Source organism: Suricata suricatta, chromosome 8 (genome assembly GCF_006229205.1).
Source record: "Suricata suricatta isolate VVHF042 chromosome 8, meerkat_22Aug2017_6uvM2_HiC, whole genome shotgun sequence".
Classification (NCBI taxonomy): Eukaryota; Metazoa; Chordata; class Mammalia; order Carnivora; family Herpestidae; genus Suricata; species Suricata suricatta.
In genome coordinates this window covers 2659903-2687798 of record NC_043707.1, presented here as the reverse complement: position 1 = coordinate 2687798, position 27896 = coordinate 2659903, and the positions used below count along the sequence as shown (strand labels likewise).

Sequence of the window (27896 nt, the reverse complement as noted above, 5' to 3'; positions counted from 1 at the left end):
TGGACGTCCCTCCTCAGTATCAGTCAGATCTGAAGATCCTGGCGGCACCTCCTGCCTCTCTGAATTACAGGGTGGTGACAAGGCCAAAGCCGGGGCAGCTGCGGCTCATTGATTTGTCTGAGAGGCTGTTGGCTTTTGAAATCAGACAGGAAGGAGGGTTGAGGTGGAGCCCTGCACAGGAAGAGGTGAGGAGCCCTGACTGCCGTGAGAGCCAGTGGGCCTGGGGGACTGCAGGAGCCGGGGAGGGGGGGCAGGAACCCCCCTGCTCTGCACGGTCAGTGCCTCCCCATCCCTTCCAACAGGGCTTTGCTTCTGCCCTGCACAGATCCTGAGGGGTCAGGGCCCAACTGACCGGCAACAGAGAATCCCAGGACATCCTCACCACCACGCAGCTGCCTGTCCCCTGGAGCAGGGCTGAGCCCGGGAGCACCAAGATGGAGCACCCTCAGCCCCCCAGCCCCGGCATCCCCAGGGCAACGAGGTCTGGGAGGTAAGTCAAGTCCAGGCTGCCTCAGTGCAGGATGGGGGAGGAAGAAGAGACTGCTGGCAGGAAGGACGGTGACTTCTGAGACCTGAGCTGGTCTAGGGAGTGGTGGCTGGGTGGCGCTGCGAAGAGGTCTCCATGGGGACCAGGAGCTACCGAGCAGGACTAGTTCGTTACATGGAATAAAGAAACATGTGCCCCAGGACAGCCCATGATGGGTGAAGGGCCAAAGCCCCGCTCCCCAGGTCCCAGAGATGGGCTGGGAGGAGCAGGAAGTAGCCGAACTGCTGCAGCAGGCAGAGTGAGGTTGAGCAGCGCAGCCCAGGGGCTAAACTTGGCATGAGCAGACCTTTCTGGGCATCACCTTCCACCTGTGAGATGCCAGGGACGATACCAGACGTGCCCCAGGATCCTGAGGGCCAAGGGGACGGTGCGGGCAGGCTGGGGTCCAGCACTCAGTGCCTGCTCCACCAGCACCATCATCATGCCCGGTGGGCAACCCCCAGGGCTCTGCCAGCCACACCTCATCATTCTGAGAGCGCCAGTAACCAGAGAGACTCACAAGAGGTGTTACTAAGCTGTGCCGTGCTGGCTGCTGGCCACGGGGTCCTCCCCAGTCAGACTCCTCCCCACAGTCCCTCCCAGAACTCCCCTGGGTCTCTTCCATGGGGGTACACGCTTTCCCCAAGCTGGGGACCATCACAGCCCACCCTGTGGCTGGCTGTCGGGCGGGAGCCCCTCCTCTGTCCCACAGGCAGTGCAGTTTCAGAAGGGCCGTGTCCTGCAGCACAGACACCACTTCCTCTCACCTCTAGGAAAGGCTGTTCGGTCTCAAGCGGTCCATGGCCACAGTGCCGAGCCACCTCAAGGGGGCTGAGAACTGAACTCTTGTGTCCCGGGAGGCGGGGAGGAGACAGGAGCACCGGAGAGAGGCTGTGGCCTGAGGCGAGGGCGGCCCAGGCAGGTCAGCACCACAGGGCAGCCATCAAGTACAGGCGGGCAGAGAGGGGCTGGCTGTTGCACAGGCCCCTGGGAGGGCAGCACAGGACAAGACAAGACTTGTTGGCAGACAAAGACCTGTCTTCTCAGGGATGAGACATGAGCTCAGCTGTGGATCCTGAGGGACAGGGTCTGAGCGACACCAGCACCAGCAAGCAGGTCCTTAGCTGCATCCTACCCCATGGATGATGCTCTGGCGGACACCCAGGCGTGGGAAGTCTGCTCCGGGGGGGTGCCTATGGTCCCCCGTCATCTGGCTGCTGGCCCTGCCCACGGCAGCGCAGAACGACTATGGCATTTAGATCCCCCAGGGAAGACGAAGGCCACCCGCCTGTCTTCCCCTCTTTAAGCTGGTTTCAGGGCCTCCTTCCGCTCTCACTGAAGGCTGTCCACACTGGGCACAGACTGACTGTCCCTGGTGGCATGTGTGGCACGCAGGCCTGTGGCAGTTTCCACCCTGTAGGGGCGGCATCCGGGCTGCTCACAGGGCCTGTGCACACAAGTGGCCAGGCAGCTGTCCCATGGGGGGAGCATCTTCATTGGCCTCTGAGGTTGGCCCTGGGTTTTAAAGTCTAAGTATATCCTATGTAATGCTTGGGATATACTTATACTGAAAGAATTGTTTACTGGAAATTCAAATTCTAGTGGGTGTCCTGTATCTTAATTTGCTAACCCTAGCAGCCCTAGCCCAGAGGTCAGCAGGGCAAGACAGATGAGTCCCTGACCCAGAGGAGGGGGGCGGGGAGGAGCTCACCCCTCCCACCTTCCCAGACACTATTTGGTCCCTCCTCTGCCACTTGCCCAGCCTCTCTCTGGCCTAGTGGTTCCAATTCTGGCTGCTCATTACAATCACCAGGGCACCATTGGCTCAGTGGGTGAGGCATCTGACTCTTGATTTCGGCTCAGGTCATCATCTATTTTTTTTTAATGTTTTATTTATTTTTGATACAGAGAGAGACAGAGCATGAGAGGGGGAGGGGGAGAGAGAGAAGGAGACACAGAACTGGAAGCAGGCTCCAGGCTCTGAGCTAGCTGTCAGCACAGAGCCTGACGCGGGCTCGAACCCACGAGCGTGAGATCTGACCTGAGCCAAAGTCAGAGGCCCAACCGACTGAGCCCCCCAGGCGCCCCAGGTCACAACCTTAAGGTTTGTAAATTTGAGTTCTGCATCAGGCTTCGTGCTGACAGTGTAAGGCCTGCTTGGGACCCTCTGTCTCACCCTCTCTCTTTGCCCCTACCCCATTCACGCTCTCTTGATCCTCTCACAATAATTAAGCTTTAAAAAATTTATTAAAAAATACAGACGTGTTGAGGCTCTACCTCACACCAAATAAACCTCTATGTGGTTGCGCTAAGCACTGGCTTTTTAAAAATAGTTCTCCCGAAAAGGGCCCTATGATTCAGCAAGTCCACTGCTGAGCGTTCACCCAAGGGAACTGGAAGCGGGGACGGGAACGGGTATTTGTATGCCTGTGTTCACGCATGTACTCACAAGAGGAAAAAGGTGGAAACAACCCAAATATCCACTGATGGATAAACGAAACAACAAAAACGGTGGTCTAACTATAAAAATAGACTAGGACGTAGCCTTAAAAAGGAATGAAACTTTTATATATGTTACAAAAGGATGAACCTGGAAAACAGACACAAAAGGGCAAATACTGTCTGAGGTCCCTAGAGGAGTCAGGTTCATAGTGACCGGAAGTAGAAGGCTGGGTGCCGCGGGCTGGGAGGAGGGGAAACGGGAGTTCGTGCTCAATAGGGGCCGGCTTCCCATTTGGGAGATGGAACATTCTAGAGGTAGATGGTGGTGATGGTTTCACAGACTGTAAACGTACTTAACGGCACGGAATTGTACACTTTAAAAATGGTTACAACAGGGGTGGGGGGCGCCTGGGTGGCTCAGTCAGTTAAGCGGCTGACTTTGGCTCAGGTCGTGATCTCACAGTCTGTGGGTTCGAGCCCCACATCAGGCTCTGTGCTGACAGCTCAGAGCATGGAGCCTGCTTCAGATTCTGTGTGTCTCTCTCTCTGCCCCTCCCTCACTCACCCTCTGCCTCTCTCTCTCTCAAAATAAAATAAAGACATTTAAAAAAAAAGAATAAAAATTTAAAAAATGGTTATAGTGGTAAGTTTCATGCTGTGTACATTTTATCACACACACACACACACACAGTGCCCTAGACACAGGCTGAGAAGCACTGAGCCCAGCCCTTCTTCCACACTGTCCCCTCATGCCCCGGGCCATCACCATACCCCTAGGAGCAGCAGGGGGGCACCAGCGGGTGTACCGAGACAACCAATGAGAGGAAGCCATGTGCTGTCCAGGGGCCACGCCCTGACAAGGCTTCGCCCTGGGTTACACACATTGGGAGACTTAGACAGTGCTGGCACCACTTTTCTTTCAATGGAAGTATAACTTACAGAGAGTAAAGTGAGCTCAGTGGGTCTTTACATACGTAGACACCTGCGTGTCTGTATCGACCGGTGATCATATTGATCGCCCACATCAACGTACACAAGTTTCCAGCGCCCTACAAGGCTCCTGCATGCCTCCACCCGGGAAAAACTGCCCCCAAGGGTAACTACTATTTTGACTTCTATCATGTCAGGTTGGTTGGGCCTGACGTTAAATGGAGTGTGTTCTCTTTGGGGTGGCATTCTGTTCACTCAACGTGTCTGCGAGAGTCAGCCACTTGAATTTGTCAGTAGTTCCTTTGCTGTCGTTACTACATAGGACTTGATTGTCTGAACATTCAAAAAAAAATCCCATTCTATTATTGATAGAGATTAGCTATTTCTAATTTTTTTGGACACTATGAATAAAGCTGCTAGAACATTCTGATACTGTGTTTTGATGGATATAAACACTTGTTTCTGTTAGGTATGCATGTGTGGGTCTGTTTCAGGCCCCTCTATTGCATTGCACTGGGCTATCTGCCTGCCCTTGTGCCAATACCTACAGCTCTATACTAAGCCTTGATGTTGGGTAATAGAACTCTTCTAGATTTGTTCTTCTTTTTCAAAATAATTTTTGCCTAGTCCAGGGTCTTTTGCTTTACATATATGTTTCAGAATCAGCTTACCAATTTCTACCCTCCCTTCCTCACCAAAAAAGCTTGCTGGAATTTTGATTACAATGTCATTCAATTTATGGATCAATTTTGAAAGAACTGGCAATTTTTTAGTAGTAAGTCTTCCAATCCATGAACATGGTAAATCCCTCGTTTTGGTCTTCTTTAATTTCTCTTAGTATTGTTTTATAGTTTTCTGTGTAGAGGTCTTGCAAGTTTTTTGCTAAATTTATTCCTAGATATTTGCTTTTTAAATTTTTTAATGTTTATTTCTGAGAAAGAGACAGAGATAATGAGAGGGAAGGGGCAGAGAGAGAGGGAGACAGAATCTGAAGCAGGCTCCCAGCTCTGAGCTGTCAGCACCAAGATCAGTGTGGGGCTCAAACTCACGAACCGTGAGATCATGACCTGAGCCGAAGCCGGACGCCCAACCGATGGAGTCACCCAGGTGTCCCCACATATTTGCTTTTTAAATATTTTAAAATTTTACTTTCAATTTCATTGTTGCTAATAAGCAGAAATACGTATGATTTTTAAACTGATCTTGTGTTCAGAAACCTTGCTGAGTTCATGTATTAGTTCTAATCAGTTGTAGATTCTTTTGGATTTTCAATATATATAATCACATCAGCTGTGAATAGTGAAATTGTTTTTTTTTCTCTTTTCCAATCCTGAAACATTTTATTTTTTCGTTTTCCCTACTGCACTAGCACCTAATTGAAAAACAACCATAGGCTCGGTTGACTGAGCCCATGACTCTTAATTTCGGCTCAGGTCATGACCCCAGGGTTGTGAGAGCCAGTCCCCATGGTTGGGCTCCACGCTGAGCATGGAGCCTGCTTAAGGTTCTGTCTCACGTTCCCTCTGCCCCTCTTGCTCCGTCCCTCTCCTGCACTTGATCTCTCTAAAATTAAATATTTAAAAAAAATTTTAATGCTATTTTTTTCACATTACCAATCTCCTTTGTATGCAAGTAATATAAATATGTATTTGTTCCTTGGCTCTTTATATTATGGTCTAATGACTTCTGTGTCTATTCTCGTGCTAGCCCACCTGTTTTATACAGCTTAACACACATGGACGATAGAACTCAAGAACCTAAGGTCGGTTCGATGTTGGAAGTCTGCCAGTGTAGCTCACAGACTAAAGGAGACCCTGGCTATCAGGCCAGCGCGTCATCTCTCCAGGAGCTTCCCCCCCGCACTGAGTACAAACCGCCCGGTCTTGGGAGCCCCCTTCCCCACTCGCTGCCCTTTTCTGCCCCAGTAACGCGCAGGGCATCTGTGCTTGCTGTCCCCCGGCTCCTTGCATGATTCACTCCTTCTCACGCTGTAGATCTCTGCTCCTCAGTAGTCTTCTCACAGAGGCTTCCCTGGCCACCGTGACAGCCAGCCCACTCCGCCACGCGCACTCGGTGTGTCACAGCACGGGTCAGCGGCAGAGCCTCGCTCCCTCCCTGCGTGTCTTTGCTGTCACGTGCTCCACCCCAACCACACTCGCGGGGTCAGGACCTTGTCTCCCTTGTTCCCTTCACACCCCCCAGTGCTCAGAGGCCACAATGGGCCCTCAATAAATCCCTGCTGATTCAATGACTGAATTGAAATAAATTATGTGGTTGTATCAATACTGCTAAAAAGGTATTTGCTAATTTAACAGACTTGCCTAATCCTTTTTAATGTGGGGATGTACAAGGGGCGCCTGGGTGGCTCAGTGGGTTGAGGGTCCAACTTTGGCTCAGGTCATGAGTTCGAGCCTCGAGCTGGCCTCTGTGCTGACAGCTAGCTCAGAGCCTGGAGTCTGCTTTGGATTCTGTCTCCCTCTTTCTCTGCCCCTCCCCTGCTCATGCTCTGTCTCCATCTCTCTCTCAAAAATAAAAATAAAAATAAATGTTTTGAATTTAAAAAAAAATGCAGGGACGCACTAAGAGGCAGGAGATTATCCAGCACAAACGCTGGTGTCAGGGAAGCCTTGATTTCTCTTGAAACTCAGCTGCTCCCCAACTGTGGAGCGTGGCCTCAAGCAAGTCACTGAACCTCTCTGAGCCTCAATGTCCTCATCTATAAAATGGGAGCAGTAACAATTTAATGAGAGTTGTTATAAGAAGCCAAATGCGGTAAGTACAATGCTTAACAGAACGTCTGGAGTGCAAAGAGCCTTCAGGGAGCACTCGTGTGCTGTTACCTGAATGGCGCTGGGAAAGAGGGACGTGAAGGCATCTTTTCCCAGAGGAAAGAACTACTTACACAGCGTCACAAACATGAGGCCTGATGGCTTGGGCTCAAGCCGCCCCTGAGAGACAAGCACGCCCAGTGTGACTCCGTCACTCACCACCGCGTGGGGGGTGAGGAGGGTCCAACCCATGCGGGAAGACTTATTCCAGGCAAGTGCTGAGATTTTAGTAAAGAGATCAAAATATTCGTACTGTAGTAAGAATTCCCTAAGAAATGATGGGAAGTGATGTGAATACTTAATATGTTGATGGGCTAGGAGAGAAAATTAAATGCACAAAGACAGGCTTCCTCAGCGACACCCACACCAATCCATCCACGTTAACGACTTCAGTCACACCCCCTTCTGGTTCCTTTTCCCCTTGGATTCAATCCTAAGAAGAACAAACGAGGGAAAACAGCCTCGCCCCCGGCCTCTGATGCGCCCAGACTCCCTCAGCAGCGCTTGGGACGCAAAGGCTGGAAAACGCTATTCCGCTTGTTGTTAAGCTCCTTTTAGCACCTTCTAGGTAAAAAGGTTCATCCTGAGTGAAAGCGCCAGGAAAGCCCAGTGCAAGCACAAGGTCAGGATGTCGGATCCTTGGGGCTGGAGCCAGGTGACCCCCGCCCCCAACTGATGATCAGTGAGACCCAGAGAACCGTTAAGCTGGAAGACGCGGGGCCAGACCCTTTTCAGTGAGGGGCTTGTATCCGGAGCAGTAGGCATGGCCTCTGCTCAAGCCCTGTGTCTTGTTCTCTCTCCTAGACCTGCGGACAAGGGATGGCCGACCCCCACCCCCTGAGTTCGTGGGGCTCTGCAGGAGGAGCTGCCATGGGTCGGACACCCCGCCCGCTGCAGGTGAGGAGGGGGTGAGGATGCGCCGGGGGTCCTGGCACGTCTACCTGCGCTGAGGGAGGGAAACGCAGGGCCGTCTGGCCTTAGCCATGGGATCCACCCTTAGCCTCGGGACCAGGAACGTGAGCAGGGGGGGCCCAAGCATGGCTCCGCCTCTCAGGGACCCCACACTGCGGTGCTCAGCAGAAAACGGTGCTGCGGGAGTCAGGCGTTCCCAGGAAAGCAGTGACCGGGGGCACCATCGCTGTAGGCGTTGGGCAAACGCATGGTGATGTGGACCCATCGCTGCAGGGCCGCACCCAGAGCTCCCACTGTGCTCAGAGCCCTTTGGGCTCCCTCCACTCACCCCTCCCCTCCCAGCAACAACGGATGGTCTTCTCCCTTTCTCCACAGTTTTGCCTTTTCCAGAGGGTCACAGAGCTGGGATCACAGAGCACGCAGCCTTTCCAGACTAGACCTCCTGCATTGTCCCCTCCTTAGAAGCAGGCCTGCTCTTAACCCCGTCTCCATTTCCAGGTCACAAATGAGGACAGCACAGCACGAGGAGCTCAGGCGGCCTGCCCAGTGCCACAAACCCAGTAAGTGGCGGAGCTCAGGTTACAACCTGGGCCAGGTTCTTATCCATGGGCCCCCGCATCTCTGTCATGCTGCTGGCAACATGGGACAGGGACAACGCAGGGCCGGCCGGCCTTGGCCATGGGATCCACCTTTAGCTTTGGAACCAGGAACATGAGCAGGGGGTGCCCAAGCACGCATCTCTGTCATGCTCCTGGCCACAGGGACAAGGCTCGCCATCCAGGAACGAACAGCCCTTCCCAGCCCTTCCTGGAGGCCAGACGGAGAGGGCCACCAGCAGCCTGGGGAAGGACGGAGAGTGGGTCCCTCCCCATCCCTGGAGGCTCACTCACCTGTCCCAGGCCAGGGTGGTGATGTGGCACACAGCACCTGGGCCCTGTCTTCACAGCTCCTGGCAGCAATCCCGGACCCCATGAGGAAGCAGGAGGTGCGGACTGGTGGGGAAGCAGGCCAGGGCCGAGGCCCCGGCTCCCCAGCTGGGCAAGTGAAAGCCCTCGTGGACCTGCTGGCCGGGAAGAGCAGTCAGGGCTCCCAGGCCCCACAGCCCCTGGACGGGGTGCCTCAGTCTCCCCTGGGACCTCACGGTGATGGTAGGCACAGGGAGGGTATCCCTGGGCTCTTCCCCTCCCCCCTGCCCTCCCCTCCCCAGCCCTCCCCAACCCCCGCTTTGGCCTCTGTCTCCCAGACTTGAGGATACAGAAGTGCCGGGAGGCTCTGCTGAACAGGGTGAAAGGCAGCCTAGAGCCGGGCGGCCCCTCGCCCAGGCTGACCAGTCTCCTGCTGCTCGAGGGGCTGACAGACCTGCAGCTGAAGGAGCACGACTTCACACAGGTGGAGACCACGCGTGGGGACTGGCATGCGGCCAAGACCATCACCCTGGACAGGCTCTTCCTGCCTCTGTCTCGGGTGTCTATCCCCCCCCGAATCTCCATCACCATTGGGGTAGCTGGCGTGGGCAAGACCACCCTGGTGAGGACCTTTGTCCAGCTCTGGGCCCGGGGACAGGTTGGCAAGGACTTCTCCCTGGTGCTCCCGTTGACCTTCCGAGATCTCAACACCCACGAGAAGCTGTCTGCGGACAGACTGGTCCGCTCTGTCTTCCCGCACATCGGGGAATCTGGCTTGGCGGCGGTGGCCCCACCCAAAACCCTCCTGATCCTGGATGGGCTGGATGAGTGTAAGACGCCTCTGGACTTCAACACGGTGGCCTGCACGGACACTAAGAAGGAAATCCAGGTGGAGCACCTGATCACCAACATCATCCGGGGCAACCTCTTCCCAGAAGTTTCTGTCTGGGTCACTTCCCGCCCCAGCGTGGCCAGCCAGATCCCGGGGGGCCTAGTAGACCGGATGACAGAGATCCGGGGCTTTGATGAGGGGGAGATCAAGGCGTGTTTGGAGGAGATGTTCCCCGGGGACCACACCCTCTCCGACTGGGTCCTGAGGCAGGTGCAGGCAGACAGGGCCCTGTACCTGATGTGCACGGTCCCAGCCTTCTGCCGGCTGGCAGGGTCAGCACTGGGTCACCTGCGCCACAGCAGGCCAGGGCCCCAGGACTCTGGGCAGTGGACTCCGAGGACCCTGTGCGAGCTCTACTCTTGGTACTTCAGGATGGCCCTCGGCGGGGACGGGCAGGAGAAGGGCAAGGTGAGCCCTCGCATCGAGCAGGTGGCCCACAGCAGCCGCAAGATGGTGGGTACTCTGGGCCGGCTGGCCTTCTCCGGGCTGGTCAGGAAGAAGTACGTGTTCTATGAGCAGGACCTGAAGGCGTTTGGCGTGGATCCCGCTCTGCTGCAGAGCGGCCTGTGCAGCCGGCTCCTGCAGCGGGAAGAGACGCTGGCCGCGGCGCCGGCCTATGGCTTCACGCACCTGTCCCTGCAGGAGTTCGTGGCGGCCGCGTATTACTACGGGGCCTCCAAGCGGGCGATCTTCGACCTCTTCACCGAGGGCAGCGTGTCCTGGCCTCGCCTCGGCTTCCTCACACACTTCCGGAGCGCGGCCCAGCGGGCCATGCAGGCGGAGGACGGGCGGCTGGATGTGTTCCTGCGCTTCCTCTCAGGACTCCTGTCCCCCAGGGTCAACGCCCTGCTGGCAGGCTCCCTGCTGGTGCAGGGCGAGCACCAGGGCTACGGCGCCCAGGCGGCCGAGCTCCTGCAGGGCTGCCTCCGCCCCGGCGTGGCGGTGTGCGCGCGGGCCATTAACATCCTGCACTGCCTGCACGAGCTGCAGCACACCGAGCTGGCCTGCAGCGTGGAGGAGGCCATGCAGAGCCGGGGCCTGGCGGGGCTGGCCGGCCCCCGGCACCACGCGGCCCTGGCCTACCTCCTGCAGGTGTCAGACGCCTGTGCGCAGGAGGCCAACCTGTCCCTGTGCCTCGGCAAGGGCGTCCTCCAGAGCCTGCTGCCCCAGCTGCTCTACTGCCGGAGCCTGAGGTGGGCGCTGCGGTGGGGGTGTGTGCGGTGTGGGGGGGAGGAGACAGCAGGGGGCCCGGAGGCCACTCCCTTCCACCACGCCCCCCTGTGTCAGCATCCAGGGGCTGTCTGAAGGGCCACAACACAGCAGAAACCTGTTCTGTCACACCTCTGGAAGCCAAAGTCCAAATTCAAGGCGTAGGCAGCCTGAGCTCCCTCCGAGGCCCTCCTGCCTCACTAACTTGTGCTGCTTATTGGCAGTCCTCAGCCTGTGGACGCATCACTCCAATCTGTGTGGTCACACGGACGCCGCCTCCGCGTCACTGCCTCCACGCAGTGTTCTGACGACGACACTGGTCATATTGGTGTCCAGGCTCACCCTCCTCAGAATGACCTCATCTGAACTCATTATATCTGCAAGGGTCCTGTTTCCAAGTAATGTCATGTGCTTGAGGCACTCGGGTGGGGGTGGGGGTCAGAACACCCACGGATCTTTCTGGGGAACATATTTCAACCGACAACACTCTGTGAACCGGCCCCCTGCTAACAGAGGCCACACTCACTCACTCCAACCCCCACGCCTGTCCTCCATCCTGTTCTGGACTTCAGTGTCTGTAAGACCAGGGCCTGTCAGGACCCGAGAGCAGCGGCCAAGTCCCTAGAAGGAGGAGAGCTAGCAACCCGAGTCCCGCAGACTCACGTGGTGTGCGGGGCTGCTGGGGAGACGCCCTTCTGGGTAGGAATCCTGGGGCTCACAACACTGAGCCTCCCGGTGTCGCCTCCGAGGAAAGCCCCGAGCCCAATGGGTATGCGAGTATGGGTCCCCGAGCCACCAAGTGGCAGGGGCTGCACGGCGATGGGCACGTCAGACAGGGACGGGGTGCCAGCCTGGGGGTGTCTGCTGCCCTGAGGGCAGCCGTTTGCCAGCGCCTGGTTCCACCCACCTGTGGGCACTGGTGCCACTCATTATGGCTCTGCCTCCTGCAGGCTGGACAACAACCAGTTCCAGGACCCCGTGATGGAGCTGCTAGGCAGTGTGCTGAGCGTGAAGGACTGTCGCATTCAGAGGATCAGGTAACGCGGACCCAGGAGACCCCACCCGGGGTGCCCACCTGTTGCGCGGGGTCTGGGGCTACTTTCCCATCCTCCTCTCTGCTCACCTGGCCAGAGGCGCTTGCAAGGAGAAGTGGTTTGGAAACACGTGGGCTGCTTGTTTCTGCCCATTCCAGAAAGTTCCAGAGGCTCAGATACCTCACCTGTAAGAAGAGGGAAAGGATATGGTGAGGGTCGGGTGCTATCATGGACATGGAAACATTTCTGCCAGGCCCACTGCTCTCTAAGCTTCGCTCAATGTTTGCCCTCAAAATAGTATTATAGGCACAGGACTGTGTCTTTTAAAAACATTAGAAAATTTTTAATTTAAAATTTCAATTTGAACTTCTATTTAATTTAAATAAGGTGCAAAAAAAAGTAAACATTGCATCTTTAACGTTCTGATGCAATGGAAGTCGATGTGCTGACGGCAAATAGAGATTCCATGCTTGTGAGGTCTCTCTTGCGATCACGTTTCCGAGTCTGATCACGTTTCTGAGTCTCAGTAACTGAGTAGTGGGCTTGTGACTAGGGGTGGGTGGTTAGAACTAGGGAAAGCACTTTGGAGAAGAGCATCCAGACAGGAATTCTTCATCCTCACATAAGGCTCCCTCTGGGTTCTGGAATAATCTCTGAGGACAAAAACAAACGTGGATTGAGTCAGGAGCCAAAACAGGTCACGGAAGACAGTGGTGAGCGGTGGGCTCTGTGTGACCCTGTATGCCTGTGTGTGGGCTCTGTTCCGAAAGAGGGGAAATGTGGGGTTAAAACGGTGTCTCTGAGTCTGGGGGTCCCCGGGACTCCCCTCAGGTTTAATGATTCATTAGAAGGACTCACAGAACTCAGAAGAGCTATTGTACCTGCACTTGCAGTTCATTACGTCAAAAGGATGCAGATTAAAATGTGCAGAGGGAGGGGCGCCTGGTGGCTTAGTTGGTGGGGCATCCGGCTTCGGCTCAGGTCATGATCTCGCAGTTCATGGGGTGGAGCCCCACGTCGGGCTCTGGGCCGACAGCTCAGAACCCGGAGCCTGCTCTCTGCCCCTCCTTCAATCATGATCTCTCTCTCTCTCTCTCTCAAAAATAAACATTAAAAATAAACTAATTAATTAATTAATTTAAAAAACGTACAGAGGGAAGGGTGCGTGAGGCGCCCCAGGGAGACCGGGCAAGCCTTCAGCTGTCCTTCCGGTGTGGGGGTACAGACAGCACCTGCCCCCCAGCGACCACACGCAACAGCACACACGAAGCGTTCCAAGCCGGGAGGCTCCCCTGGGCGTGGGTCCGGAGACTACAGGAGGTGGGTAAGGGGGAGCCTCCAGAGGTAGGAAGGCCCACCTGCTACGGCGTGGCCCACGACCCCCAGTCAACAGAGACACACTTACCAGGCAGGACATTCCAAGTGTTTGGAGGTCACCTCTCAGGAACTGGGTTCCAGGTGAACCCTTGCCTGTAGACTCCGCCTTCTGATTGTTGAAGCAGCTTCAGTGGGTGCTGAATTCAAGGCAAGTGCTGAGGACGATGGGCCAGGCACAGAGGAAGCGCCGTGCGAGGACCAGCTATTATTAGCAGGATTACCTTTTTCTTGCAGCCAGAGATACACATGCCATCCCTTTGAAAGAAACACAATAACGTTAATTAATTTCATTACTGTTTTTCCTTCATGGGTGCCTTCAGCAAAATTTTCAGCTTCCAGTATTCCACGTAAAGGAGTCTAGAAAGCGTTCAGAAAATATTCTGAACAAAAGCCAACATTTTTCTCAATGGCCACGTGCTCTTCTTCCCCTCTCTATAGCTGGTCCTCAGGGCCACACCCTCATTTGAAAAGGCACCCTTCAGAAAACACACATGGCTCATGAGTTCTTACTTATGTTACTAAAGTCCTGAGCAGAGAGGGGACGGAGGCTCTCTAGAACCTGAGGACACTTATGTAGACAGAGGTCTGGATGAATGGTCTTCAAACTCTAAGCAACGAAATCCTTTTTAAAAGTGGCCTATCAGGCAGAACCCCCGCAAAAGACAGGCAACTGGGGAGCTGCTGCCCTGACAGAGGAGACACGGAGCCCCAGAGCCCAGGCACTTGGTGCCCCCTCAGCCTCTGGGGCTCCTGAAGCTTTTCTGAGGATCCCTGAGGGCCTTCGGAGACAGTTTGAGAAGCAGTGGGGATGCTAACTGTATCCCATGGGGACCCCCTGCAGTTTTCACTGCCTAAGAAACTGTCAAGAACTCCCAACAGCTACTATATCTGAAACTGGGCCCATGAAGCAACATTAAGTTGATCTACCAGCCTTTTGCTGGAATCACCCTTTCAGGGCAGAGAAAAGTGATCTTTGTTTTTACTTTTTATTATTTTAATGTTTAATTTTTTGAGAGAGAGACACAGCACAAGCAGGGGAGGGGCAGAGAGAGGGAGAACAGAATCTGAAGCAGGTTCCAGGCTCTGAGCTGTCGGCACAGTGCCTGATATGGGGCTCAAACTCATGAACCATGAGATAATGACCTGAGCCGAAGTTGGATGCTTAACCGACTGAGCCACCCAGGCACCCACTTCTGTTTTACTTTGAAGTTAATTCTATCGTAAGTACCATTTTTCTTTCCTGTGTTAGAAAAGGGGAGGGGCTAGTGGTGAGCTACAACTACGAAGTCAGCTGCAGTACACGAGAGCAGATTATTAAGGTTTTAGGAATTTTCCCAAGCTGGGACTGCTTGAAATTGGCCCTGGTGAAAGTATTTAACCATGGAAATTGGCCAATGCTACAAATCAGTATTTTTTCCAGCACACCGCTGCTGGGGATCTTTGTGGGCAACTTCTGCAACTGCCCATGCTCTTTGCTGTGCTGTTGGCGTAGAAGCTCTTGTACTAGATTCTGGCCAGACTTTGCCCTGGAGAATCTTTGCCAGTGCGAGGTTCTGTCCCCTGCACCCTGGCCTTACGTTACTTGACTCAGAGGCTTTTCTGGGCCGGGTGTTTCTGCCCAGGGCTCACTTGATCTCCATCTGCGTCCAGGACCTCATGATGCTGGTGAAACTGGTGTTGAGGAAGAGGCCATGATATTTGTAGCCCTGCAATAACCACGCCTCTCCTTCTCCTTGGGCAGCTTGGCTGAGAACCAGATCAGTAACAAAGGGGCCAAAGCTCTGGCCAGATCCCTCCTGGTCAACAGAAGTCTGACCGCTCTGGAGTAAGTAGGACACCAAAGGGCAACCTTACACCGCTGGGACGGGAGAGCTCGTCAGCCACTTTGTGAAGTCCCCTAGACCAGTCTCCCCGGGGTGGGTTGGAAGGATAGCTAAGTGAGCAGATTCCTGGCTCGGCAGCTGTTGGGACCAGCCCAGGGAGGCACCCGGAGTTTGGTTCCAAAGCTGTTTTGATTCTCCTCTCCATACCTGGCCCAAGCCAATGCCCAGCAAAGATGCTGCTTTCTTCTCCCCGTCACGTGGGGCCATGCTGGGAAATTCCTTACTTGTTCGCCTAAATAAGGATCTCCGCAAAACAGGAAAACTTAAACCCCATTATTTTCAAAGAGCATAAAGGTTGTGTAACTTTCTTCTTTCCTCCCTGGGAACTGGATAAAAGAAAACAGTTCTTTCTTCTTCCTGCCAGCCTCCGCAGTAACTCCATTGGACCTCAAGGGGCCAAGGCTCTGGCAGATGCTCTGAAGATTAACCGCACTCTGACCTTTCTGAGGTACGTGTCATCTGCTTCCTGCCCCAGTACAACCAGCAGAGGGCCCAGAAAACCCTCCCAGGTGCCAACCATGGAGTGGGAGATGATTCAAAATGGCAGCATGCTATGCTGGCTCCTATCTAGGTAGCTACCACATGAACTTGTATCTACACAAGTTTTCAGGTTTCAGTTCTTCTTTGGTCATTGTACTTGTGTTTACAGCCTAACCCGGGGATAGAGGAAAGGAGGGTGAGGTTGTATAGAGGTAGAAAAGCAAAATAATCTACGAGGAAAACTTCTTCTCATCCCTTGAGTGGGAAATGCCCAAGGCCATGATGTCAGAATGTTCCCCTGAGATGTTTTCCAGGACATTGAAAAGCCCATGTTCTAGAATGTTCCTCTGGTTTGCTGTCGTTTGCTGCGCTCCTTTTAGTTGTCATATGTGGTTGTACCTATCCTTAGTTGACTGTGTACTGTCATTTGTTTTTTCATTTATGTATTTTCATGGGGATGAAATTCACCATCTCCAAGTATACATTTCAGTGTCACTTAGTACATTCACAGTTGTTCCCTCATCACCTCTATCAAGTTATCAAGTTCCAAAATACTTTCCTCACCCTAAAGGAAGACTGTATTCATTATCAATCACCTCCCATTCTCCCCTCCCCCTCCAGTCCCCAGAAACCGCCAATCTGTTTCCCGTCTCTGTGTTTGTTTACCCATCCTGGAGATTTCATACACATAGGATCATACAGTAAGACCTTTTGTGTCTGGCTGCTTTCACTTAGTGTCATGTGTTCAAGGCTCATCCACATTGTAGCACGTGCCAGTATTCCATTCCTTTCTGTGGCTAAATAATATCCTGCTGTATGAGCAGACCACAACTTATCCGATCGTCAGTTGATGGTCATTTGGGTTGTTTCCACCTTTTGGCTCTTGTTCTCAATTCTTTTGGGTAAATACCTACCAGTGTCTGGTAACTCTATGTTTGACCTTTTGAGGAACTGCCAGACTGTTTTCCACAAGGTCTGAACCATTTTACATCCCCGCCAGCAGCGAATGAGGGCTCCAGTTTTTCCACATCCTTGTTAACACTCGGATGCTGCATCCAGATACCATGGCACCTTGTTCCCAGTCAGCAGACAAATGCTTAGACGCTCAGAGGGAGGCCTTAGCTTCCCTGGGAGGAACCTCCCGTTCCCAAATCCTGTGTGGGGGCAGCAAGGGCACGTGGTCGGCTGCTCCCCGCCTCGGGCCGCAGTAACACTGTGGGGGGGTTAAGGCTGCCGCTGGGCGCTCTCCTGTGTGCCACGGGTGACGCACCTCCTCCTTGCCTCCTCAGCCTCCAGAGCAATGCTGTCAGGGATAATGGTGCCAGGTCTGTGGCCGAGGCCTTGGCTGCCAACCGGACCCTCTCTGTGCTACAGTAAGTGGACATGCTGCCCAGCGGAGACACCCCCCTCTCCTCCAAGGGCCTGTTTTCTGCAAGAAAGGATGAATGGGGGCCTAAGACTTTCTGACCCATCTGGATGGTCCCTGGAAATCTCGATGTTCCCTGCTTTCCTACAGAACAGGTGTTGGAGAAATCATTAAAAATAACGCTTCCTTCCAAAGCAGAAAATTATCTCCACAAAGGTAGGAGAGAATGAAACACTGGCATTATTTGAAGACTCCCCCAGACGTCAGTGCACAAGCTGGCAAAGGAAATCTCACCCCTTTCTACAGCCAAGCAGATACAGCCCATGACATGTGTGTTCTCAAGATAACTGGTCCTCAAGTAAGAGGACGGGACGGCACCGTTTGTCGCCCGTAGTGTCTCCTCAGTTTGCCTGGTGGTTGGGGCAGCCAGCTGTTCGCTGAGTGCCTTTACCCACAGGAGAAGCCAAACTCCTCGTACGTTATGACAAGCAGACAATTACAACTTGGAGCCGGGCTACCGTCCTCCAAGTGCACCTTTCAGAGACGTGGCTCCGAGCTCCCTTAGAGGCTACCATCTGGCAGGAGGCCTGTTTAGCTTGTAAGAGGATTTACATGCTTCTCGAAGGGACAGATCTACAATTCCAAGTTTTCTCCAAGAAACGCTCTGAGGGAGAGGTTCCCTTTCAGAACCAGGGAAAATTCCCGGTAGTTTAGCTTTTATCTGGCCTTACACAGGCCGGATCCTGCCCTGCCTGCCCTTCGGGGGTGCGCACCGGGGTTCTCTTGTGGCAGCTCCCTCGTCCAGATTCAGTATGAAGGGAAGTGGGTCCCGGAGAACAGGCGGAAGGGCGGCTGTGCCCTAGGCAGGACTGCAGGGGCGGGAGGCACGCTGCGCGCTGGTCAAGAGGGAGGCCGATGGTTGATGCGGGGGTGGGGGTTGCGTGGGTGCGGAGCCCTGCTGTTCTCGCCGCTGACTCCCGACAGAATGGCATCGGTCTGCTGGCGTCACTTGGGCAACGACGCACAGACCCTTCCTCGAGACCCCTCGGCCCACGCTGTGATAACGGAGAGAGCAGCTGAGGGGTCTCTGAGATCTTGGCCTTCCCGGAGACTGTCCCGAGGGCCGGGGTGGCCGTGGCCAGCTCTGCTGAAGGGCTCCTCCCTCTCCTACAGCCTGCAGAAGAACGCCATTGGGCCCGCGGGAGCCCAGCAGATGGGAGACGCCCTGAAGCAGAACAGGAGTCTGAAGGAGCTCATGTGAGAAATGCAGAAGGGCCACGTTTCCATCTCGGTGACTGACACAAAGCCCAGCCCAGCACAAACACGTGTGAGCATGGGGCTGGCAAGCCGGATGGACGGATGGACAGATGTGTGCGTGCTGTGGACTGCAGATTCCCAGGAATTAGGACTGTCTCAGACACACATTTACTGCCTTCCTAGCACTTCCTGGCTACCTTCACATAAAGTATCACAAAACCTCTCACTCAAGAGTTGGCCCTGCCCCCTGCTAGGGAGTCAAGAAGCACTTTGCTACCTTGATCTCTTATAGGCAGTGGGGAGTCACTTGCAGAGGCTACCAACCAGACTCAAGAACAGACTGTGCCCTGGGCATCCTTAGGACACCCTGCCCTGGACCCTGATCCCCCGGCCCCACCCGCCCAGGCTGCTCCAGAAAACCCGTGCACCTTCTCATCTCTTGCAGACTCTCCAGTAACAGCATTGGCGATGGAGGCGCTGAGGTCCTGGCTAAGGCTCTGAAGGGGAACCAGGGCCTGGAGACCCTGGAGTGAGTCTGCCTGACCACACTCAGGAGTGGCTGTGGGTGGAGGGCGATGTCCCTGGGATCCCCATCTAGAAGGTGGGCAGGTCCTAGAAAAGGGCTGCCAGTCTGGGCTATCACCCTGCCAGAATCCAGCCAACCACCAACCCCGGGCACACTGTGACCTCAGTCTCTCTCCAGGCCCACCTCACTGTTCAGTCACACCCACCAGCTCCATCCCCACGGACAGCAGAGATTGGTGTTGGTTCTGGAGTTTCCAGAGTCACAAGCACCAAGTCCCCCTAGGCTGGCACTGGTGGCTAAAAAGGGTGTCGGCCACAGTGGCCTGGGTGGGGGCTGGGGGAGCTCAGTACGGCCCCTACCCTGGCTGCAGACACAATACACACCCCTTACCCTGAGCTATTTAGGCACAGTCTAAACTCCAGGGGCTGGTCACCCAGGAGCCACCTGCCCTGACCTTGCAGGGTCTGAAACACAGGGGACAGGGACAGGAAGGAGGGATGATGAGAAGAGCACCCAGGGTCCCCCAACTCTCCTGAGCCTGATGCCTACAGTCCCCAGGCCAGAGCAGTGGCTCCCTAGGGGTCCCAGGACAGCTGTCCCAAGCGCTGCCATGTCCTGTTTGCAGCCTGCAGAGCAATTCCATCAGTGACACGGGTGTGGCAGCGCTGACGGGGGCCCTCTGCACCAACCAGACCCTCATCAGCCTCAAGTAAGTCCCGGCTTCCCTCTCTGGCTGGGGGTGTCCCTTTGGTCAAGGTGTCTAAGGCCTTTGGGACTCGGGAGGAAAGGCTGGTGTGGGGAAGGCCACACCTCCCGCTGTGAGTCCGTGAGAAAGACATCTGTGGCTAGGAAGCTGGGTCCTGGAGCCAGCATCCCACACGCTCGGGGGCGCGGGTGGGGGGCAGAGGACAGCCAGGGTCCTCAGCCAGCTGGCTCTGCTGCTCCCTCTTGTACGCAAGCCCAGGAGGCAGCCAGGCACGCTCGTCTGCCCCCGTCCCCTCACCTCTGAGGGCCCATCACCCGATCTGCTTCCTCCTGGGCGGCCCCATTGGTGGCAGTCCCACGGGGAGATGCCTGGCTGGCTGTGGGAGCCCTGCCTGCTCTTTGCACCCAATTGCTCGGGACACCCAGGTCACACCCGGGACTCCTCGGGCTTGAGAAGCCTGAGCGCCAGGGCTCGTGACCCCGAGTCCCCATGTCTGGTCAGCAGTCAGGGTCTTCTCTCTCCCCAGCCTGCGAGAAAACTCCATCAGCTCAGAGGGAGCCCGGCACCTGGCTGGAGCTCTCTGCAGCAACAGCACCCTGAAGAACCTGGAGTACGTGAGTGGGGTGCGGGGCTGCGCTTCGTCTGGCCCCTTCAGGCCCAGGCAACAGGGGGCTGCAGACCCCCATCACCCTGTCATTTTACAGGCTGGAGAGGGGCCCCGGTGGGGAGGGGGATCCCGGAGACCTGGCCTCTGGGGGCAGCCCCTCCACTCCCATGTGATAAGTTACCTGCGGATGAGGCTCGTGGGGACCCTGCCTGCTCCCCACGGCCCCTCCCTATGGTGACGTGAGAGGGCCAGACTTCGGGGCGGGACAGGTGTCAGGAGAGAGTCCTCAAGGGAGGGGATGTGTCCCGGGCCCTCTGTCCATGCGTGGTCAGGAAGGCATGTGCTTGGCGCACTCCAGCACTCAATAAACATGCGCTAGGCTGGTCCTCGGGTGGGAGGGGAACTGGATTCCCAGGTGAGCAAGGATGGGGGGCTCCAAGGCCTGCAGACTCCTGCTTACTCGCCCCTGTTCCCCTCCTCCCAGCCTGACAGCCAACCTCCTCCACGACCAGGGCGCCCAGGCCATCGCGCTGGCAGTGAGAGAAAACCGGGCCCTCACATCCCTTCAGTGAGTCTACGGCGCCCTCACTGTGCCTGTCCCCTCTGCAAAGCTGCAGGGCCATCACACTGGCTGGCTTTGGGCTCCCCCACGACACGGCCTCAGGGGCTTCCAGTAGGCTACGCCCTGCCCCAGGCTCTGCTTCCTGGGGCTGATCCTTGCAGAGGCCAAAGGTGGGAGGTGGGCACCCACATCACGCCTCCAAGTGTCACCAGCTTCATGCAGGGGCCATTTGGAGTCTTCGTTTGAGCCCGTCCCTGTGTCCACCCCTAACCAGAGAGGGCTCACTGACCCCTTGGGACTACAGCTGAGGCGGGCTGCGGGAGTTCTGCCCATCAGCGGCCAGGACCCCGGCCTGCAAGGACTCCTTCCCTGCCGTCAGACTCTCCCGGGGGGAGTCCCCTCTTTCCTGAGCTCGGCCCTGGCCCGCGCAGTCACATGTGTCTGTGTCTGCCCAGCCTGCAGTGGAACTTCATCCAGGCCGGTGCTGCCAAGGCCCTGGGACAAGCACTACAGCTCAACAGGAGCCTAACCAGCCTCGAGTGAGTGGGGCCTGGGCAGGGGCTGCGGGCAGGGCAAGGCAGCCAGGAAACCCAAAACCTCGGCGTCCACCAGGCACACGGCTGGGCTCGTGCCCAAGGCCCTCAGCACACAGCCTCCTCTGCCCTAAGGCCAGCAAGCATATCTCTGTTCTTACCTCTTTTTTGTTTTTTTAACACATAATCCACGTACCACAAAAATCTACCCAGATAAAGGGCGCAACTCACTGGCTTCTAGTATATTCACAGTCGTGCGACCATCCCTACAATTTGAGACCATTTCCATCACCCCTAAACAAAACCCCATACTCATTAGCAGTCACTCCCCACAGCCCCGTCCCCCCACTCCTGGGAACCACATGCCTGCGGTCTGTGTCTCTGGAGTCACCTGCACTGGACCCTTCACCAACGAGGGCTTGTACAGTATGTGACTTTTGCCACCAAGGCCTTTCGTCCAGTATCATGTTTTCAAGGTTCACCCAGGTTGCAGCATGAATCAGGGCTCCATTCCTTTTTATGACTGGATCCTATTCCATTATGTGGCTAGGGACATCTGGTGGTTTGGACTGTTCGGCTCTTGTGAGTGACACTGCTGTGGACATTCACACACAGGTCTCCGCGTGGGCATGCGCTTTTCTCCTCAGGCGCACGAGCGAGTGCAGCTGCGGAGTTGAATAGGAACTCCGTCTCTAGCCCTGTGCGTCTCCTCTGCTTGTGACAGCGCCCAGGTCTTCTCCCTTGGCATCCAGGATAGCCCATCTCTGGCTGGTCTAAGCCATCATACCTCAAATGAGCTCTCTTTTCCAGAAGCTGTGCTCTCACACACTCCTGGACTCCAAAGTCCTGGTGCCCCCGCATCTGTACCCCTCACCTGAGCCCCAGACCCATGAAGCCACTGCCGGCTCTGCATCTCCCCTTGGCTGCCCCGCACTCCGCCCACACCACCACCCACGAGTCTGCTCCTCGGCCTCTCCTCACGAATGGGCCTGGCCAGCCCATCGTGCAAGCTACAAACATCGTCTCTGCTCTCGCTTCCCACTTGCGACTCTCCTCCCAAGGTCCCACCGCCTCCCTCTATCCCCAAGGCCACCATCAAGCCACCAGCTCCACTCACCCTGTGGAACAGCCTCCACCTCCGGTCCATCCACTCACACTGCTGGTCAAACACCTTTCCAAAATGTAAATCTGTCCCCATCCTGAGTGAGCTGCTTCATGGCTGCCCAGTGCCTGTAGAGTGAAACCCAACCCTCAGCGTTGCTTCTAAAAAAGGCCCCAAAGACCTGCTTCCTTCATTTCACACACCAGCCACTTGACTCCATTTCTTCAGGTTCCGTGGATGTGCCACGCCCCCTCCCCCATCTCTCATCCTGCAGGTTCCAGTTGAGACCTATTTCTCCCAGCGGCCTCTGTGACAGCGGGGGTAGGAGACCCCATGGCGCCTGCTCATTCAGTCATAACCCCCCACCTTTGACAGGATCAGGCTAGGGCACCACGCACACTAACACGTCTGCTAAAACTGTGAACGCCAACTGCCCCCTTCAATCCCAATGCCCACTGGAACTAAACTCTCAATCGTTACTGTTCTAGGACCTGTGACTTTACTCCAGTGGGTGGGGGGGGGATGTAAAATGCTGACGAGCAAGAATGGGCAGAGACAAAGGGCTTTGACTCAATTCTCTGGCTGGCACACCCTTTTTTTTTTTTTTTTTTTGGTCTTAACCCTTAGGAGTATTTCATGTGTCCCTTTTCTTGCTTGCTTCTGATGACCCAGGTTCACAGAGATGCCAGAGCGCTCTGCATTTTAATAAGGAGGCCAGGGTGGGGGTGGGGTGGGGGTAATTCCCTTGGCAACTCTGGGAGTCTAGTCTGTGCTATGTACATGAATGAAATCTAGAAGGTTCAAGCTTGGACGTCATACCAGAGGGCTAGCTAGCCCCGTGCCCTGTGAGCCCAGGGGTCACGCTCTGTGTTCAGTTTGCAGGAGAACGCCATCGGGGATGAAGGCGCCTCCGCAGTGGCCAGCGCACTAAAGGCCAACACGGCCCTCACCGCTCTCTAGTAAGTGCTGACGTGCGTCGTGGCCCAGGCAGCTGGCCCTGTACCATGCTTTCCTACCAAACAGCAATTTTGCTTCCCAGCCAAGGAAGGTGTGTTTGATTTTCCTAATGTTAGGAATTGAGACAAGTAAGAAGTAGGGGTTCGGGGAGTGCTTTTCCTCATACCCTCCAGGGGACCACCTCTCCTGCCTGTATCCGTAGCATCCGCACCTCTGTCCTCAGCATCAGCACAGGCCGGACGCATAGCGTTCTTTGGACAGCTCACAGGCCGATGGTTTTCTGCGCTATGTTGCTACCTGCAGCTCTAAGTCCAGGGCTGGAGAAGCAGGGACAAGGGTGCACGGAAGCTGGGCTGGGTGGGGCGCGGGCCCGAGAGCCCCAGGCCGTCCGCACTGACCGCATCTCTTCCTCGTAGTCTGCAGGTGGCCTCCATTGGCACCCAGGGGGCCCAGGCACTAGGGGATGCCCTGGCTGTGAACAGGACCTTGGAGATTCTCGAGTGAGTATTCCGGGCTCTGGTTACTGTCTCTTGCCCAAAGATACCAAGCTGTTGATTCAAAACGAAGATACAGAAGGGAAAAGGTGTCAATTTACATGGAAACTCACAAATCACCTAAACGTGGTCACTTAGAGGAAGCAGTCCTCAGCTTCCCCACTCCCACTCACACCTCTTCTCTGGGAATCCCTACCCTGGCCCCTGCTCCCCTGGGTCTTGCCCAGGCTAAGCTCATCCCAAGGTCCTGTGTAGGGGTCCCTGGCCACTGACCTTGGTCTAGGAGATCCAAACCCTAGAAGGGAGATGGAGGGGGAGACTAAGCTCAGTGGGGGCCTCAGGCACGTCCCAGTCATTCCTGCTCTTGTGGTCCTGTGACGCTGAGCATGTCCCCCCCCCCTTCCTGAAGGGGTCGCCTCTCTCATCTCAGCCCTACTCTTTCTTTGGGATAGAGGGCGAGGGCTCCAATGAACCACCCAGGCTGAGGCAGCGTCACCCCTCCTGGTGTGTCCTGCCCCTCGGAGCTGATCTCTGCTCTGTGCCGAGGAGTCAGGAAGGAGGAACTGCCCCCGTGGTTGGGGGGGGTCCCCGCTGCCTCTACCCAGCAGCCCATGCTCATCTGAGGAGGTACTGTTTTCACCCCACAGCTGTCATTGTGCCTTAGGTTTCGTATCTTTCCTGACAGCTTAAGAGGAAACACCATTGGGGTAGCTGGAGCCAAAGCCTTAGCAAATGCTCTGAAGGTCAACTCAAGTCTCCGAAGACTCAAGTGAGTGGCTTTAGAGACCTACCTGTGCCCCCCAACGGCAGACTTCTCTGCTGCAACCTCCCCACGAAATGAGATGCTTCTGATTTCTTCTGTAAGCCGCTTTCTTCTGAATAGAAATAGCGCTTCCAGAGTCCATGTTGCAGACAGGTCTGTTCATTCTGTCTAGCTTACATCTAAGGTAAGCCATTTAATGTCCGCATTTTTGGTCTTACATCCTCCATGCGCTTGGACAGGACCACCTGGCTACTTGCAGGCACTGGTCTCAGGGGTGAACTCGACCTTGCTGTTGCGATGCATGTTCTTCTGTCGCGAATGGCTCATGATGCTGTCTCCATCTCTTCTCTGCCTAGTCTTCAAGAGAATTCCTTGGGGATGGATGGTGCCATATGTGTTGCCACCGCACTCTCTGGGAACCACAGCCTCCAGCACATCAAGTAAGTGGGGCTCGGCAGCATCTGCCCTTTCCTGCCATTCTTGCTCACCCTCAGAGTGGCTCTAGGTCAGGCCCTGCCTTCTGCCCAATTCTTGGAGTCAGCTGACTCCCAGGTCTCTCAGTGACTCTGCAGGGCAACTGGGTATAAGAGGGAGCCATTCTGGGCCTTCCCCATGGGAGGGATCCTGGAAGCATAGTCTTGCCTAGAACTCTGCATTTCACATAGTGACTGTTTGCTCTTTACTAAAGGGAACCTGCAGGCCTCTAGCCCTTGTGTCCCCTCTCAAGCCCCGTCCCAATCCTCTTCCAGCCTCCAGGGAAATCACATTGGGGAGTCTGGTGCCAGGATGATCTCAGAGGCCATCAAGACAAACGCTCCTTCGTGCACTGTTGCAATCTGAGCAAAACATGTTCCTGGTGGACCAGGCAAGACAACAGGCAGAGAAGCAACTGGAAGGTTTTGAACAAAAAGACCCCATCCAGGGTTCCTCCCTGGGGTCTGGGAATGAGGCACAAATGCTTGTCTCCTGCAAGAAGGCAGGAAAGGTGCTGATAAAGGAGTCGGGAACACCTCTCCTGGTCCAGGGTCTGTCCAGGCGTAGGTGACATGGATTCTCTGCTATGGCACAGAGAAGGGAAGGCCTCCACCACGGGACTCAGGGACATAGGTCTTAAAGCTCAGCGGGTGAGAAGCTGGTGTGAGCTTATTCATACCCTGAGGTCTTCATGTGCCCCTAAGTTTTATCATCCTTTTCTGCTGGTTAAAATCATCTCCCTCTCTCTGAAATGAGCTGGTACCTTCAAGCCCATGAGAAGTGTCCATTTGGCACTGGTGACAGAAGGGACCTTTCTTTTCTCAAGGAGAACAGAAGGTTTTAGGAGTATGATCCTCAGAGACACATGGAAAAACTATAAGCATTGTTTTGAACAGAAATGAAGGTTCTTAGTTATAGAATTCTGGAGACAGAAACAACATTCTCAATGTTTTTGCTATCTTTTATCCATTACCAAATCTCACAAAGCCATGGATTATGTCGGACACAGGTTGTGTGGGATCTGGCACACTGGTCATCAGTAGCACGTTACATGTTGATGCCTTAATAATGTTATTCAATGGCAGGCTTCCCAATCTGCTACCGTGCCTGCAGCGTCCCTATGGAGGCAAGCAAGCTGAGCTACGAGGCACAAATTCCCTCAGGAGTCGGTCTGTGATGAAACGAAAAAGTTCCCAAATGGACACCACAACTCTCACCAACTAAATAACCAAGGAAAATGCTTATCAAGATTATAAACGATCATTTTACAGTTTGAACCCAAATCAATATTGTTCCAAATGTTCCCTTAAAAATGAGTAATTGGGCAAGAATCATCAATGGATGCTAAAACCACAGGTGACAGCCTGTTGAGGAAGAATATATCTACCCCAAAGGGATATTTACAAAGGGGAATTATCAAACTATCACCCCACAAGGGATATTTACAAAGGGGAAAAAGGTATCTTTAAAGACGTAAAATTTTGCAAATGCTTTCTTTACGTGATTCAACTTACCATCACCATGAATGGGATACATTGACAACATGTGCTCCTGATGGAGGCACTGAGGACACGTCGCTGAGGCAGTATTCTCACCAAAATTTTGATTTGGATCTAATCAGGAAGGAACAGTCAGACAAAATCCAAATCGAGAGGCATTCTGCAAAAAACAATAACCTGACCTCTCCCAAATATCAATGTCATGAAAAACCACAAAAAAATAAAGCTGGGGGCTTTTTAAATTGTAGGTGATTAAAGAGATATAACAACTTAATGCAAGAACTCGGATTGGATCCTTGACTGGAGAAAAACAATCAGCTATAAATAAAAGTATTTGGAGACAGGAGACATTTGAACATAGGTCTTGTGTAGTATTTATTTGGATTACTGGGTGTTGAAAGTTATTTTTGCTGGGTATAGAATTTTAGACTGGTTTTGGGCTTAGTACTTTCAAGGTGTTGCCATGCTATCTTCTGGTTTGCACAGTTTCTGAATGAGTTGAGAACTCGACCAAAAAAAAAAAAAAGATGCAGCAGCCAAATGACGGAGGAAGCTCTGCCTTGCCGGAACCTAGCCACCAGAGAAACCTCAGGGCCAAGCGGAGAAAAATCATGCTCTCCAGGGACTTCAAGGGCAAGCCGCGTCCCTAGCAGCCGACTGACAAGCCTCTACATCTCGCCAGCTGGCTAAGGAGTGAGATTTACAAGGAGAAGCTCTCTTGCCACAGAGCAGGCCGAACGGTGGACGGGAGCGGAGGCAATACACTCATAAACAACATTGTGGGACTTCCTCGTCTTTTTGTTTTCACTTTGAACAGTTTTCTACTGCTGGGTCTTCCGGGAATGTTCTCTTCTGTGGTGCCCCATCTGCTCTCAATCCCAGTCTGCCCAGTTTCTGTCTTGGTTCTTTAATGTCCACAGTTTTGAGGTTTTCTTTAGGCCTTCCTCCTCTCTTAATACGCTCCTGCCTCCCTCTACCATCTCAGTAAAGGGAGGAGTTCAAACTGTCTGAATGTCCTTTTCTACTAATTCCATCATCTGCCATCTGGGTCTGTTTTCTGGATCCTTCTTATTATGCCTGGTAATTTCTGATTGGACACCAGACACTGGGAATTTTATCTTGTTTTGTACAGACTATTTTCATATTCCTTCAGATTCTTGAGCTTAATTCTGGAACCTATTACTTAGAAACAGCTGGATCCTGGGGTCTAGGTGGCTCAGTCAGTTAAGCGTCCAATTCTTGATTTCAGCTCAGGTTGTGACCTCGCAGTTGGTAGGATCTCGCCCTGGGTCAGGCTCTGCTCTGACAGCAGGGAGCCTGCTTGGGATTCATTCTCTTTCATTCTCTCTCCTCCCTCTCCCACCCTCCCTCTCTCCCTCTCTCTCTCTCTCTCTCCCCCTCCCCCCATCTGCTCCCCTGCTCTCTTGCTCTCTCAGAATAAAGAAATAAACATTAAAAAGCAAGAAAGAAACAGTTGGATCCTTTCGAAGCTTCCTGTTTTAAGCTTTGTTAGCCAGGATCAGCCACCCTGAGGTTCATGGCTACTGTGGCCCAACTTGTGAGGCAACGCCTCAGTATTCTGGGTACTCCACCTGATGCCCGAGTCAGAAAACTGTTGTGGAGCCTTCGACA

At 54.3% G+C, this 27896-nt stretch overlaps 1 protein-coding gene and 1 long non-coding RNA gene across 4 annotated transcripts; one reads left to right on the top strand and one right to left on the bottom strand.

Annotated features, from left to right (window-relative positions):
- The first annotated feature begins 81 nt into the window (after positions 1-81).
- On the top strand, positions 82-27041 carry NLRC3 (NLR family CARD domain containing 3). 3 transcript variants are annotated; one of them, XM_029948204.1, is made up of 21 exons: positions 82-185; positions 326-490; positions 7531-7623; positions 8137-8198; positions 8585-8786; positions 8882-10628; positions 11595-11681; positions 14797-14880; positions 15303-15386; positions 16708-16791; positions 17958-18041; positions 18487-18570; positions 19193-19276; positions 19800-19883; positions 20365-20448; positions 20898-20981; positions 22953-23036; positions 23451-23534; positions 24214-24297; positions 24648-24731; positions 25041-27041. In XM_029948204.1, the coding sequence occupies exons 5-21, from the start codon at positions 8609-8611 to the stop codon at positions 25129-25131; spliced, it is 3195 nt and encodes a 1064-aa protein (XP_029804064.1). In that variant the 5' UTR covers positions 82-185; positions 326-490; positions 7531-7623; positions 8137-8198; positions 8585-8608; the 3' UTR covers positions 25132-27041. The 3 variants fall into 3 exon arrangements, 2 of the variants coding, with proteins under 2 accessions (XP_029804064.1, XP_029804063.1); XM_029948203.1 differs by lacking the exon at positions 82-185 and adding an exon at positions 193-204; XR_003911915.1 differs by lacking the exons at positions 82-185; positions 24214-24297; positions 24648-24731; positions 25041-27041 and having other exon boundaries at positions 199-490; positions 19800-19887.
- On the bottom strand, positions 8534-23613 carry LOC115298982. The gene is made up of 5 exons (XR_003911916.1): positions 23246-23613; positions 22093-22205; positions 13084-13310; positions 11768-11863; positions 8534-8698 (listed from the first exon to the last, which is right to left on the bottom strand). It is a non-coding gene; the product is annotated as an uncharacterized LOC115298982 (long non-coding RNA).
- Positions 27042-27896: the final 855 nt, after the last annotated feature.

What these genes read in the sequence shown, in the direction of transcription:
- NLRC3 (XM_029948204.1), top strand. Translation starts at nt 8,609, where the DNA reads ATGAGGAAGCAGGAGGTGCGGACTGGTGGGGAAGCAGGCCAGGGCCGA. An exon ending in TGTCGCATTCAGAGGATCAG is followed by an intron (nt 11,682 to 14,796) that starts GTAACGCGGACC and finishes CTCCTTGGGCAG; the next exon opens with CTTGGCTGAGAACCAGATCA. An exon ending in AGGAGCCTAACCAGCCTCGA is followed by an intron (nt 20,982 to 22,952) that starts GTGAGTGGGGCC and finishes CTCTGTGTTCAG; the next exon opens with TTTGCAGGAGAACGCCATCG.